Here is a 14,876-nt window from a genome sequence, read left to right as displayed (position 1 = left end):
CTAGGCACCTTATCCCTTCCTTACCCCTCTTTTGCCTAAATTTATTCCTTCGTAGAAATCTATTGAATAAATAAATAAATTTGTTGCCTAAAGTTATTCCCTCGCCTTTTCATTTTTGGGAATAATAATCACAAAAAAAAAAAAAAGAAGTTAAATGGTTCAAAAATTCTGTTGTTGCTAAAGTAGATTCCTTCTTCCCTGGAAAGGAATCAGGGCAAATTTCCAAAGGAAGAGAGAAATACATAGCACATCCATAAAGTAATTGCAGAAAATTAGAGCGTATTCCACTTCAGTATATTTCTTTGTGTACAGGGCCAGTCTAGCAGATAGTTTTGCTTCTCAAAAAGCACAGTGTAAAAATCAATTTTCTTAGAAGAGCAATATTTTTAAGCAGCAGATAATTTTTTTATTTAATATTTGATCTAAATGCCAAAACAAATTAATGCCTTTGATACACTGAAAATAGCAGGCTTCTTCCAATCTTGTTTTTGGAGAATCCTAAATACCCAAATCCCAGAACTTTCAGCAACCTTTTCTTTAAAGATGATGTCTCTGTGTCAGCCTATAAGAAAATGTCACAAGCTTACGATCTTAACCTTGGCTTTATAGGCTCCAGCTGATCTATTTACCTGCATTCTAATTAAAATCTCATTGAAGTTGGTATGGTTCTTGACTTGAGTCACAGCCATCAAACTTTATTACTCAAATGCAAGATATATAATATTCAAAACACTGGAAAGTTACAAAGATTGAAACCAGTATTCTGCACATACTAATTACTGTTACACAGCATTTTTTAGTGAAATGTTTGTATGATTTAGGTCTATGAAATTTCAGATTAAGGAAAGCTCTTTTGGAGGAGATATGAGAAGACAGATAGTCAAAGTGACAGAAATATGGTTGCAGTTTTAAATAACTTTATGTGCATTGTCTCATACTAAATGTATCATAAACTGGTGCTCCTGCTGTGATTTTTACTTGAGATGCCTCTTTGAAATTCAAAAGGGATTTATCCCTTCCCCAAGCTTTTAATTATGGGAATATAATATAACAGAAAACAGACCACACCTTGAAATAGATTTTCGTACAGATGAGGAGTAGTAAGAGTCCACTGAACACAAATTAGATCTCATTGCCTTGCTATCCTTTGTATGTCTGAGGGTATTTGCTTTAATTTTAAATTTTAGTGGTATTTTATATAGAAATTGAACTGCTAATGAATTCTTTTTTCCTGTTTTTAACCTCATGTTCTCTCCAACCTGTGACATCTTGTCTCGGCAGCCCAGTCATCCCATGGTGCCTATTCCAGAAAATGAGACACTCGTCTCCAAGGAGGTAATCAGTTGACATTTAATGGGTTTAAGCATTTGCATGCTAGCTTTATCTTTTATTTGCATAGCTCATATAGAGTTGATCAGTAAAAATGTGCTGAGCTTCCAAACCTGCTTTAATCCAATGCAGAGACCACATAAACATTATTTGTTCTCAATGGTCAGTGAAGAAAAAAATTGACAGTTGTTTTGCTGCCTGTATTGCTTATGTGAATTTGAAATAACACTAACATTTATGCTTCAGGTTCCTGATATGTGCTGTTGGGATGTTAGAAAGTGGGAATGGTTAAATTATGCAGCCATATTTAAATAACACCTTCCACTGTTTTCAGTCACTAATATAGCTCCTGTTTTAAATCCCAAATACTACAACAGGTACCAGAAGCACTTAGGATAATTAGTTATTGAGAATTGCACAAAAGACAGTCAAGAAAACATCAAATGTAGTTCAAGTTTGTCCAGTATCAAAATTCAGTGCCAATTTTATTTGACTTTGAAGAAGGATAAAAATTTTCTTAAAGTCTAAATTCAGTGGCCAATTCCCTATGACATTTATATATCTAAACTCTAGAACCAGAGTGGTTACCACCCTAGACAGTGAGAGCAGAAGCAATCTATTAGTCATTATCAATTTTCTCTTGAGACAGAGCATACAGAAAATTGAAAAGATTCAGCAGGCACTGGCAAGTCCTCTTTTTCCAACAAGGTTATGAGCATGAAGCTGAATTATAGCCTCAATGTTGGAATAAACATGTAATTCAATTAACTATCATATTCTTTACTCTGGCTTTGAAATGTCATAGAACATCATGCATTACAGGACATTTTCAATACTATTTTAGAAATTCACCTAAGAAGGCATAACTTACTACCAATAATAGCAGCATGAGAATGTTTATGACACAAGAATGAATTTTTTACTACTGAGACCTCTTTTACCAGGTGCATGCTCATAATTATTTCACTAGTTTTTTAATGAATTTAGAAATACAGATAGGAATGATAATTACATATTTATAAACAGTTTATTTTTAATTTCTTATCATAAAATTAGATTCTAGTTTGTCTAAAAGCAGCATCATGATAATTTGAATAAATGAAATGGATGTTTGCCAATAATTTCTACCAATGAGTAAATTATTTTTTGTTCTGAAAAATATTGTGGGAGTTTTGGGGTCAAGCCCTTCACATTTTGGAAGTGGAGGATTTGCCTGAATTCTGAGTTTGTTGAAAATGTATCAATATATCTTCACAGTTTATCTCAGTTTCCACTTAAAAAATAAGGGGAAAAAAGATAAAAATGAAAAGAGGTTGATATCTCACTTGTTGGGTTGATAACAGACTGCTGTTCTACACCAGGAGTATACAGGCACAACCGTAGCCTCTTAGTCTCATGGGCATCCCTGGGCTCCCTGTGCAGGGTGTCAGAGACTTAGAGCTATTTCATGTATCTTTTTGTTTGAATCTCCATCACAGCCTTCCAAATCTCCTCCTTAGTTCCTTGCCTTTGACATTCCTGCTTGTTTCTACACTATCAATCCCCTTTCCTCTGCCTCCCAGGAGCCACTTCTTGATTCTCTCAAAAGCAGGTTGTTACAGTATCTGCTGTGGAACTATTCAAAGAAAGACCCAAAATGCCCTCACAAAATGAAGTTAGACCACAAATACCTGGCAGATCTTCTCAGATAGGTTGTTTTTTTCCATCTCTGCTGTAAAGTTTCTGAAACATTACTGAAGTAATGATATATCATTAGAAGGCAGTGAGAGGGACTGCATAGTTCTGAGGGTAAATTTGTTTTGAGATTAAGCAGATTTGCAATACACCAGGAACTCTAAAACATGTAAATATACACATATATGTATATTTGTGTATTTGTATAAGTGTGCATGTATATATCTGCAGCCTCTGATGATGCAGATGATTTTCCTGTATTTGAAAATAAGATAGAGGGAGGCAAACAGCTAGATCCTTGTCTCTCATCTTTCTGCTTTATAGTTTGCACACTGAGGGAGAATTTTGCAGATCTAATGGAAAGACAGATATTTTCAAAGAGAATTCTCTAAGAAACAAGACACATAATTCAACTGATGCATTATTAAGATCAGTTCAGAAAGTGAAGAACCTTGTACTGACATAGTAATGTCAGACACAACAAAAGTGCAAAATTCCTTTGGTTAGAGGCCAACTTGGTCTGTTCCAAGACAGGTAAAATATATAGAACTGTCTTCTAAAAGTTTGCTTATATTTTAAAGAAGCACTTTGAACAGAATTTCTATCAACCAATTTATTAAAAAGCTTAAATGTACTACAGCAGTGGGAGAATTTGTACCATGACCTGTAGAACAACTATATCTGATGAAATTGTGGTTGCATTTATAAGGACCAAGGACAATCAATGGGAAAGAAGAAGATTTATAAGTGCTGTTATCAGTATGCTTTGTATTTCCTTTGATTGCGTCTTACTGGATGACTTATAATGGCATTAGCTAGAGGCAAGTAATATGCTTTAGGGTCCAAAAAAGTGTCAGATACCATTTTGTACAGCTGAGCAAGCTGACTATTTGTGCTGTTCCCCTGGGGCCTGTCACTAATGTGTATTTTGCAACTATGACTCTGCAGGTGAACTCCAGTCCATGTAGATACATCAGGAAGAATTGTGCTAGGCTCACCACAAGCTGCTCAGGAAGTGACATCAAGAGATGACACATTTACTATTTCCTCTATTACAAATCAAAGAAAATGTTCTTCATAGAAATATTCAACTCACTTGTACAGAGCAAATGATCTAATGTTTTCCCCAGTTTTTAATCTCATTTTTAGCAGGAGGAGGTGACCAGGGCACACCACACTGGCCACGTGAAGGCTGAGCGATCTCTGTATGTTTAATGGGTGGCAGAGAAGACACAAATGCATCTAGAGATGACCCCCCTTTCTTATTCTCAGTCAAGAAGGACTGAACAAAGGCGTCTGTTTCCCTTGAGATCTATTGCTGGAAGTGGAAGTATACAGCACTGATACCCAGAAGGAGATCAACATTTATTCTGTCTTGGAGACAGACAGGAGAGCAACACAGAACTAGAAGCTGCTCAAGATATTTGGGACAGTCTTCTTAGCTGCCCTGAGGCTTCTTGGAGATAAGTTGTTGTTGACCTGGCTCTGAAAAACAAACACATTTTCACAATTTTCTCTTTTATGTGGTTGGGTTTTCAGAATTGTATGTTATAATGCTCTCCTTTTCCAGTGCATTAAAAAAAGCGAGGTAGGTCTTGGTTGATGATTTTTAAAACCACAACATCTTTCAGGCACCTGCATTATTCCTTTGTATTTAGGTACCTATCTTGACTCTAGGAACAGTTTATACCGAATTTACACCTTATGAGTTTACATAACCCACAAATCTCCACCGAATTTAAAATGTCTTTTTTTTATCAGTGAATTCTGTTTGGATGATGAACTGATTACAAAAAAAATCTGCCAAGTCATAAGCCCAATATTACTCTTACTGCTATCATAAGACCCTTAGATCACTGTGCTCTATTATCTAAATTATTATCTGCCCTCTTTATCTAAAATTATATGTTGGCTCATACTTAACTTCTCCTGCAATGTTTCTCCCTCAATATGAGAAAGTCAGTGTGATTTGTGCAATTCAAAAAAAACAAATGGATGGGCAGATGCTCTGTGAAAGGTGAACACCTCCTTGATCTCTAGGAAGGAGCGAGAGAGGAAATGAGGGGAATGTGCTGCTAGTTTCTCCTTAGTAATTAGTATTGTTTACCTGAAAGCAAAATATTCACTGGAAATAAAAATAATAATAAAAAAGGAGTTACCTTTGTATTCAGAAGAATAGCATTCTATTATTTGTGTAATTTTAGTGTCATTCTGTAACAGCCTGCACTAAGTAAGACCTGTGAAATCCTTGTGAAAGCAAGAAAATAAATAAGTGACATTCTCCTCCTTGTGAAATCCTTCTTTACAACCAGTGCATGTTAAATGGAGGAGGTCTGAAGGATACTCTTTGAAACCTAACCAAGCAGCATGCCAATAATTTCTGGTACCTACTGTCTTCCTTTCAAGTAAAGCTAGTGTTTGCCCAGGCTGTAATGTGTGAATGGTATTATAATCATTCTCAGAATTTTATTGAGTCAGAACCTTTAGAGAGAACAGGGGGCATATGTACCTCTAAAATCTGAAAAAAACCCACTGTGTGCAGGGGCTAAAAGTATGTCCTCATTACCCTTATTCATCTATGATTTGAAAAATCCCAAGTCTACAATTACAATTACTAATAAATGACAAATTAGTTACTAATACAATTACTTTAGGTCCATGTAATCTTTTGCTGCAGCTGACTCATCACTCCGTTTTATCTGTTTGTTATTCATGAAAGATCTGCAATATTTACTTGAGAAATCAATAGCATTTCTAAAGTCAACATTCATAAAAAGATCCCATGAGAAAAAGCTGATTCTATTGACTTCACTGGCAACAGGATTTCACTGACTGTCTTTTGTGCAAAGCAGCAAAAGTTTTTGAAATTTGAAATTCTGTGAAAATGTCAATAAGGTTCAAAGTTCTGTTATACACTGCTCTTAGTCTTTATTTACTTAAGGAGTGTTCCTGCTCAGAAGTCAACAATAGTATCAATTAATCATTGATAGATTCTACATATAAGAGGAAAATGTACCAATTTTATGAAAGTGTCCTTGTACTAAAGAATTTATATAAAGGGTTTTACTTTAAACAAAAGCTCGAATCTAAATGGCATTATCACAGCAAAGTGGTGTTCTTCCAGTTAAACGCCCTCCTCACTGGGCCCTGAATTATTCTGTAATGATTCAGCTTGTGCATGCTGTGCATACCTTTTCAACTTGTAAAGAAGATTCCAACTTGTCAAAGCAAGGACAGGGGTGTAGTAGATACCTAACAGAAGTGGAGGGAACTCTACTGGAAACACTCCCGCTCAAACATCAACTTTATGCAAGCACCTTCTTTTTCCATTTGGTGCTGGGACAGATCTTTCCAGATGTTTTGGGGAAAAAGACTGTGTTGTTCCATGTGCTTTCTTAGGAGACAGAAACATGGGCTCTTCATGTGTCACATCATGGATGTACTATTCACTTTTTGCTTCCAATCTTGATTAAGTTTGCAGCCTTGTTCCCCAGACAGTGGAGAGCTGGTGTTGACTGGTATGGCAGAACATTGCTGCCCGTTCCTCTCTGGAGTAGTGGTCTCACTGCCCTTAGTTTATTTTGACCAAGCCAAGGACTGCAACACTAAGCTCTCTCCATATCCTTATAACAGTTCGTTTAGCTGAAAATTTAATGACCCTGCAAATGAACATTAAAAGTAGGAATAACTACTGCTTTTAGTAAAGGAGTAAGATTTTCAGGTGTTAGCTGTGACAAATTCTTTAACTTCTAAATTGGATGGGCCACTGAAAGGGAACAGTAAGCTGTAGCCTTCTGAGTCTTATAAATAGAAAGGCAGGTCCAAACAATGCACACTTCTAAATTCTCAAATAAAAATTTTAAATATCAGCAGATAAAATTTCTATTTATTTTATAGCTAAACAATGTTTTCAATTTTTTTTTTAAAGATTTTATATGTACAACAGGAAGTTTATATTGCAACAGGTATTTGGGCAAAACTTTTGGTCAGCTTCAATTATATCTCCTTGTTTTAAGTAAAAATTTTCAGTTATAGCCTACTAACTTGAAAGGGCATATTAGGTCACCATGCTTTAACAAGAAAAAAGCCATATACACATTTATAGAATTTTATTTGTAGGGTGATTGCATAAAAATAATTACTGTAAACATATTCATTTTATAAGTTTACATTAAAAATTCTGAGAGGGTAGAAATATAAGAATGATAAAGTTTGAAATATCAGTATGTTATTCAAAGTACAATTTAAATCTAATTATGCCTGGCATTAAGAAACAGCTGTTGTTATTGGTCCTGTTTAAAGAATGGCAGGACTACTGAGAAACAGTTTTGAAGGAAAAGAACTTGCCCTGAATAGGTAGTCAAAACATAGTTGTAGGCCGAAGAAGGCTTTTTAAAATGATTCAATATTTAAGTAATGCATAAGTAATTAGAATCATAGAATCAGATTAAAATTAGCTGTAGTGTTTGACCACTCTTACAATATAAAATATTTTTCCTTACAGCTAATTAAAATTTCCCCACTTGCTGCCTTGTTTTCTTTCACCATGCAAATCTGAGCTGTCATTAAACCCTTCTTAAATAACTGGAAAAGGAAAATAGATACCCCTTTGCTATAGTGGGGATTCTGTAATATGATGTATCAAACAAAGAGGCCGTGGAAAAGAAATATATATAGACCAATTCTTGATAGATGTTTCAGAGATGTTTATTTCTCCAGCCACATGGCTGGGGCTCTGCCGAGGAACTGCTGCAATCATGGGACCTGAGGGTCCTTGCCTGTGCAGGGGAACACAAAACAGCCAACGGGGAATGAGGCTGACCAGGGGTTAGGGAAACCCTGTGCCTTCCCTCAGGGCCCCTCTCCCAGGGCTACATGGCGACTGGGGGGAGATGCCGACACCCCTTAGTCTACGCTTTAGGTTAAAGAAGTGCTGTCTGTAGCCACCCCTCATCTGTCACACATCTTTCCCAGAAATCAAATCAACAAACACTTGCAACCATCCTGGTAGTCGTCCATTGGCTTTCTCTGCTTGCTTGACAAAGCAAAAAACTGTTTTTCTTGTGAGGGCTCAAAAATGGAAACTACATTCCGGATGCAGCCTCCCTAGTGCCCAGCAGAGGGGAATAATTTCCTTCAACCTGCTGGCTATGCTCTAATTAACGCAAGTGTATATGGGGTTATCCTTCATCACAACAAGGCTGGACTGATGCACACTCAGCATGGTGTCAGCTAGACTTCATGTCCTTCTTGGCAGAGCTGCTACAGGCCAGTAGCAGTCAGTCAGTCACTGGCCTGTGCCATTGCATGGGTTAATCACTTCCTCCTTCCCTCCTTGTCCCCTGCCCCAGGCAGGATTTTGTATTTGCCTTTGTTCAAGAATCTTCTGCTGGTCTGTTCCTCGAGTCTGGCAAAGTCCTCCAGAATGGAGCCATACCCGTAGCATATCAGTCTCTCTTGCCCCTCCAAATTAGGAGCATCCACAGACTTCCTGGACATACAAGCTTTTCAGATCTCTGATGGAGATGTCACCCTAGCATCCTCTGAAATACCACCTGGAACAGAGATCTTGAACTGTTGAATACTATCTTTTTAGACCAGGTGGTTATCGGTCCAGCCTGTAGTCTATCCTACTCCTTGGTTTGGGTGCCAGGCTATTCTAGGAGACTGTGGCAGAATCCTTGCTAAGGTGGAAGAAAGCGACACCTATGTCACGTGAATGCAAAGGCAGCCACATGCTCTGTCCTCCCAGCATGAGGTTCAAAAAAGAAGGGGAAAGTGGAAAACCAATGAGTCTGAAATGTCCTCTGATGTGCACTTTGTCAGGGTGATGTTTCTCTGTTGAAATTTGCTGTGTGCAGAAGACTTCCTGAAGCATGTCAATGCATGAAAAATCATTCCTGGTTCAGTAAGCAGAGTTATAAATTAAGAGTGCAGCAAACCAGTGATTAAAAAAAAGAGAAAATTGCTGTATGAAGTTGTCCATCAGTTTTTACAACTGTTCCTGCATAACATATTGTAGTTTCTATTCTCCTCTTCACTTTGTTTTCACCTTTTTTTTTTTTTTTCATTTTTCTATAGGTTTCCAATGAAAGAGGTTCTGTTTAGATATGATGGTGAGTATTACTATTTTTTCTAACTTGATTACAGTCACAATTTGAATATGTAACTACTTTGGTGTCACTTTATCAAATTTTTATCATTTTGTTTAAAAAGATGATAGGATGTTTTAGGTACAAAATTCAGTGTTTTGATAATAAGATGGTTATGTTTGGTGAATGATTTTCTATCAATAATTACCAATGCAGAATAATTCCAGTTCTTAGCATGACAGAATAAAGTCACAATAGAATTAATTCTAAGTGGGATGCAATCAAACAGTTGGAAGAAACTGAGGTATAGTCTGAAATTAGATTGTGAAAGGATGTTAGGGAAATGATTTTTTTTTATATTTGAGCACATGACCACATAGTGCCATTAAATGAGTGGTTTGCTAGAGTTAAACAATACCATGTTGCAAATAATATACTGTGCTTGAGAGCTGATTTGATGTATTACTTAGCAAGAAAGGTCAGCAAATAGGTGATACTGAAAAGGCTGAAATGTTGAATGCCTTTTTTTTCCTCTTTCCTTGTTTCAGTCTTCACAAGAAAAGAGATTAATTATGACTAAAAGTTTATTTCTATTATTATTAAGAATTTGAGGGTAGTGTCATGGAGAGAAATGGAAAATAACACCTGAAGGAATACTGAGGTAAATTGGAATATTCAGGACAGAACAGCCTAATGAAATTAACCCTTAAAATACTTAACCTAAGCAATTTCTCAAACACTAGTGATTAGCAGGATGAGTAAGCTCCCAGAAAACTGGAGAAAGGCAAACACAATGTTCTATCTAAGCAAAAGAGGAAAGGAAATTCTAAAGAGTTACAGAAAATTCAGTCCTAATAGCATTTCCAAGACACTGGAACAAGGTATTAAACAACACATTTGTAGACACCTAGAGAATGGTAAGAAGATAAGATTATTTGCACAGGGACACGTCAGAAAATCCTATCAAGTTGATCTCATTTCCTTCTGTGACAGCAAAGCAGATATAAGGATGTGTTTTATACAGTGTACCTTCAGTGTAGTCCCACATGACATCCATAAGCAAGCAAAGCAGATATGGACTAAATTAAACTCATATAAGATAGATATGTACTTGATTGGAAAGCAGGACTCTGAGAAGAGTTATTTGCTGCTGAAGTGGGACAATATCTCACAGACTTCCAGAATGCTGTCTTGTAGCTCTAGTACTATAAAACTTTGCCATTTACTACTTTCTCAATGACATGGACAATAGGCTTACCCAATTTACAAATAATACTCACTTGGGAGGACTTGCAAGCAGCATGGAAGCCAGGATTTTAATTAAAAAAATTGACTTACATTACAAGAATGGCTTGAAATAAATATGATACAATTGGTTGAAGAAAAATACAAAGAAATATGAAGGGTAAAGACAGAAAAGGAATGACAATAATACTGCAGGTGAGAACATGAGGATTATAGGGGAGGACAAACTAAGTCTGAGAAGAGGTGGTGCATTCAGGGAGAGGTTGAAAGGAATACTTATAATATGATGAATATAATTACTCATTTTTTTCACTATTAGTGCCAAATCAGTGGCATAGGATGTGGGAAACAAATGGAAGATTTAGAAAAGATGTAAATGCTTCAGTGTCTTCACACAGAAGATAAGAAATAAGGACAGAGAGAGGCACAGCAGTTTCTGTCTCTTCATAATGGACTATTATAAAGGATATTAGTCACTTTTCCATCTTTCCTGATAGCAGAAGAAAAAGAAATGGGTCTAAATTTCAGGGAGAGAGATTTAGTTTGAATTTGAATAGTTACAGCTCTGTGAAAATTTAAGTCTTAAAAGCAGTTTACCTCAGGCTGCTGCAAAGATGGGCAAGCTTCTCACAAAATAAATTTGGTCTGCCAGCTCTCACCTTCTCCCCCAGCTAGAGCACAAAGGAGGAGACTGAATAGATCTTTAGGGTTGGGGTTTTTTTTCTGTGAAACTATGAATTCTATTTGTTAGCCAGATCCTCAGGTTGTATAAATTAGGAAAACTAAGTGACCTCAGTGTGTGTTATGCATTTTACTAATCTGTATTTTTGACAAATTGTGTTCATGCAAAATCCTTCTTTTGCAGCCCCAAATTAGGATCAAGAGCTAAAAACCATATTTTGAAGCCTGTTTCTATATTGAGAAGGAATCCACAGCACCAATCTTATTTAAAGCACCATTTTAAAAAAAAATTGCTTTCTGTATGCTAGTTGCAAGGCAATAATAACAATCAAATATTCTTTCAAGAGATAATCCTATGTACTAGCATAATTAACCCCAGAGACACACACATGAATATGCCATTTCCTGAAGTGCTTGCTGGTTTAAGAGATGCCCAATATAACACAGCATATTTTCTTTAGAAATAATATAAACGTTGAAATTAAATAAAGCTGTATTTTTGTTGCAAGGTGTTTTTTGTGATTCTTGTTTTTACTCTTGTAAATCTGGCTCCATGGGTTTCAGATAGCTGAGAACAAATGCCATCATTGCTGGGAAAGGAATGCTCCTGCGTGCTTAACCTTGGTCACATTTTGCTGCCACACAGACACTTGTGTTTTGTGAAGTAGTCCAGGGATTATTCACATTTGTGTCAGCACCCACAGCAGTCAGCAGTGAACATGCACAGCAATTTTCCCTGCCATGCAAAATTCATGGCCCTTCTGACCGTGCCAGGTGCAGAATTACCGTCTGCTCTCCTGCACACCGGGAGGAAACACTGCTTTCCAGTTTATGCTGCTGGGTTTTTGATCTTGTGCTGCTACCACAGGATGTTTTCCAAGCCTGGATCTTAAATGTTTTGCTTTGAAAATGCATTATGAAAGTCTAAGGAAGCTGGTTGTCTATGCTGGCATAAGTTAACTGAGTTCTCCCCAACCTCTTGGTCCTTTGAACCACAAGGCAACCCACAGGGGACTCTGACAACGTGCTCAGGACCTTTGCATCGCAGCCCTGTCCCAGAGTGCAGGAGCATTTTATCTCCTGATGCATTGTGATTAAGACTGATATTTTAATGAGAATCCCTGCTGTTTTCATTAAAATTAATGTGATGAACTATTTTATAAAATACTACCATAAGTAAAAACATTAAAATTAAACCCAGTTTAAATGGAATAGTACATGGGCTACTCAGCCTCTTGCCATATTGGACCTGGTGTGACTTCAATCCAGCCTACTTTTAAGTTGTTGGACTCTGGAGCTGTGAAAACAGAAGAAAAGGTCAGCAGTCAGTAAGTCTCTCTCTCTCTCTAGGTAATATATTAATTTGTCAGAACATTCTGAAAATATTGCTACACATTTAAGAGTGGTGTTTTTTGTATTATTTTTTCTCAATGGAAAAATAACAGAAGTTAACGGTATAGACCTTGTGAATTGCATACCTATTGACCAGGTGGTGGAAAAAAAAATTGAAAAAGCATTTCAGTGAGTTCAAGAGAGAGTTTTTGGGGTGAGAAATCAACACATACAAGTAGAACAAAGAAGTATAGAAAACTTTAAAAAATAGATAAAAACTCATACATATAAACATATCTATAACTATAAATGTGTTAAAAATACTCTAGAAATTGTAATAGATCTACCCACCAAGGACCTAATAGTATTTCTTCTTTCCAGTAAGGCACTGAAGTGGGAAAAATTCATATTTAAAGCCATGTGATCTGTGTAATTCTCAAAGCCTTAATCTGCTTTCCTGCCCATGTTTTTTCAAGGCATTTGTTTTGTACTGAATTTGTTCCAAGTCCAAATTTCTTTTCCTCTTGAATTTCATTTTTGTAGAGCCCAAATCCATTCTAGCATGTCTAGCTGAGAGAATTGTTCACATGGCTTAGTTTTAAGCTTAAATTAACCCATGAGATAGAAGCCCACAGGTGAAAGGAACACAAGCAAGAGAAAGAACTACTGAGATTAGAGGAAGGAAAAAGGAGAAATCCTTTCGTTGACCTTTGGGGTTGTGAGTTTGTTGATCTGTGCATAATTTAAGAAACTGTTTTGCTCTTTGTTCAAACAGCTTCCATCTACAAATGAAAAATGAGATTATATTGACAATTACAGTGTAGAAACCCTATCCTGGGAAATAAATGGAAAAAGTATTAGGAGAAAAAAAACTTTAAGGAGAGATTATAAAGAGCAAAACAACATGAAAGTGATTGCTTTTTCTGAAGTACTAGAAAATTAATGGATGCTGCTTATTCAATAGTGTAATATATTCAGTCCAGGTTCTGATGCCTTTACCCTGATTTTAGTAATTATTTTCTGGTAAAATACTTTTCCATCAGAATCAAGACGACTGCCCATGTTTAGTGAGGGCTTCTGATCCCCTTTTTGCCTTAACTTCTCTTGCAGTCTGATACTCTATATTCACCACCCGCCCCCCCCCCCCCCATGCATGCTTGTGATGTTTCTTTTGTTGCTATGTGCCACAACTCAAGCTACCTAGAAAATGACTTATGAAAGTTGGCCCAAGTGGTCAGAAGGGAAATGTGTCCAGCACAAGAGGTGTATTTGGAGAGTGACATACTTGAGAAAATCTGGATGCTGCATCAGAATAAGGAGAGCCCTTGGCCCCAGGGTTCAGCTGGCTGGCATCCAAAGCCTGATTTGGTATGGCACAGCTCTGTGGTCTAGACTCAGTTTTAATGAGAAAATTGCTTAAATCTCTGGGAGTTCACAAGCTAAAACTATGCATAATGAGAAAAGTGAAACAAAGAGAAGGATTTTGTTAGGATGGTAGGAGTAGCAACTCAAGGACAGAAAAGGAAAAAAAATCTGTACCTTAAGGTATAAAAAAATCCTTGAAAGCAGAGAATCAGAAAGTGGCAACTAGGCAATACAGAGGATCAGCCTGTTAAGGGGATTAAGATACCGATTTATGAGAAGCAGCTGATGGAGCTGTGGGTGTTTAGCCTGGAGAAAAGGAGGCTCAGGGGAGACTTTATCACTTTCTACAAATACCTGAAAGGAGGTTGTAGCCAGGTGGGGATCAGTCTCTTCTTCTAAATAGTAAGTGATGAGAATGGCCTCAAGTTGTACTGGGGGAGGTTTAGATGGGACATTAGGAAAACATTTTTTCACTGAAAGGGTGGTCAAGCATTGAAATTGGCTGCTGAGGTAAGTGGCAGATTCACCATGCCAGGTACTGTTCAATAGCTATGTGGATGTGGCACTTGGGGACATGGTTTAGTGGAGAACACTGTGATAGGCTTGGTGATCTTAAATGTATTTTCCAAAATTACTGATTCTATGATTCTAAGATTCACTGGTGGGATCAGATAGAACCACACGATTAAGATGAATGCCGGTATGTGCATAACTTCTTGCAACACCAGCACAATACCTTCTGAGAGCTCTTACTGACAATGAAATACAGTATAATCCTTGTCTCCTTCACCTCTGACTGGTTGATGAGGTTTGGGATTGGCACACTCACAGTAAACATCACCTCTCTGAAGCTATATGCAGCCATGCACAGGTTAATATGTTCACAATAGTCTGCACTGACAACATAACAAAGGTGGCATGTGGTCCATCCTATATTGGGGTCACTGTCAAAATTTCCATGCCTGATTGTGTTTCTTGAGAGGTTCTATTCACGTATGAGCCACAATGACTGCTGCTAGCTGTTCTGTAAGTCCTAGTGCAGCACTGTTTAGGAGAGCACCTGCAGCTGTATGACTGCATGGACGCTGTGCTGGGGCATGCACAGGGCTCCCCACTCTTCACAGGCTTCACTGGGCTGAGCCCAGAGTGGGCTGACCC

General features: G+C 37.2%; 1 protein-coding gene across 3 annotated transcripts in view; it reads left to right on the top strand.

Annotated features, from left to right (window-relative positions):
- MLIP (muscular LMNA interacting protein) overlaps positions 1–11,529 on the top strand; it is a 131,505-nt gene extending 119,976 nt beyond the window's left edge. For all 3 annotated transcript variants that reach the window (XM_069011420.1, XM_069011421.1, XM_069011422.1), the window contains 3 exons: positions 1,282–1,335; positions 9,085–9,119; positions 11,206–11,529. In XM_069011420.1, the coding sequence (XP_068867521.1) occupies positions 1,282–1,335; positions 9,085–9,111 (81 nt within the window). In that variant the 3' untranslated portion in view covers positions 9,112–9,119; positions 11,206–11,529. The remainder of the gene's footprint in view (positions 1–1,281; positions 1,336–9,084; positions 9,120–11,205) is intronic.
- Positions 11,530–14,876: the final 3,347 nt, after the last annotated feature.

This window comes from Aphelocoma coerulescens, chromosome 3 (genome assembly GCF_041296385.1).
Source record: "Aphelocoma coerulescens isolate FSJ_1873_10779 chromosome 3, UR_Acoe_1.0, whole genome shotgun sequence".
NCBI classification, from domain to species: Eukaryota; Metazoa; Chordata; class Aves; order Passeriformes; family Corvidae; genus Aphelocoma; species Aphelocoma coerulescens.
Note: the sequence above shows the minus strand (reverse complement) of the source record. Positions and strands in the feature narration are given on the sequence as shown.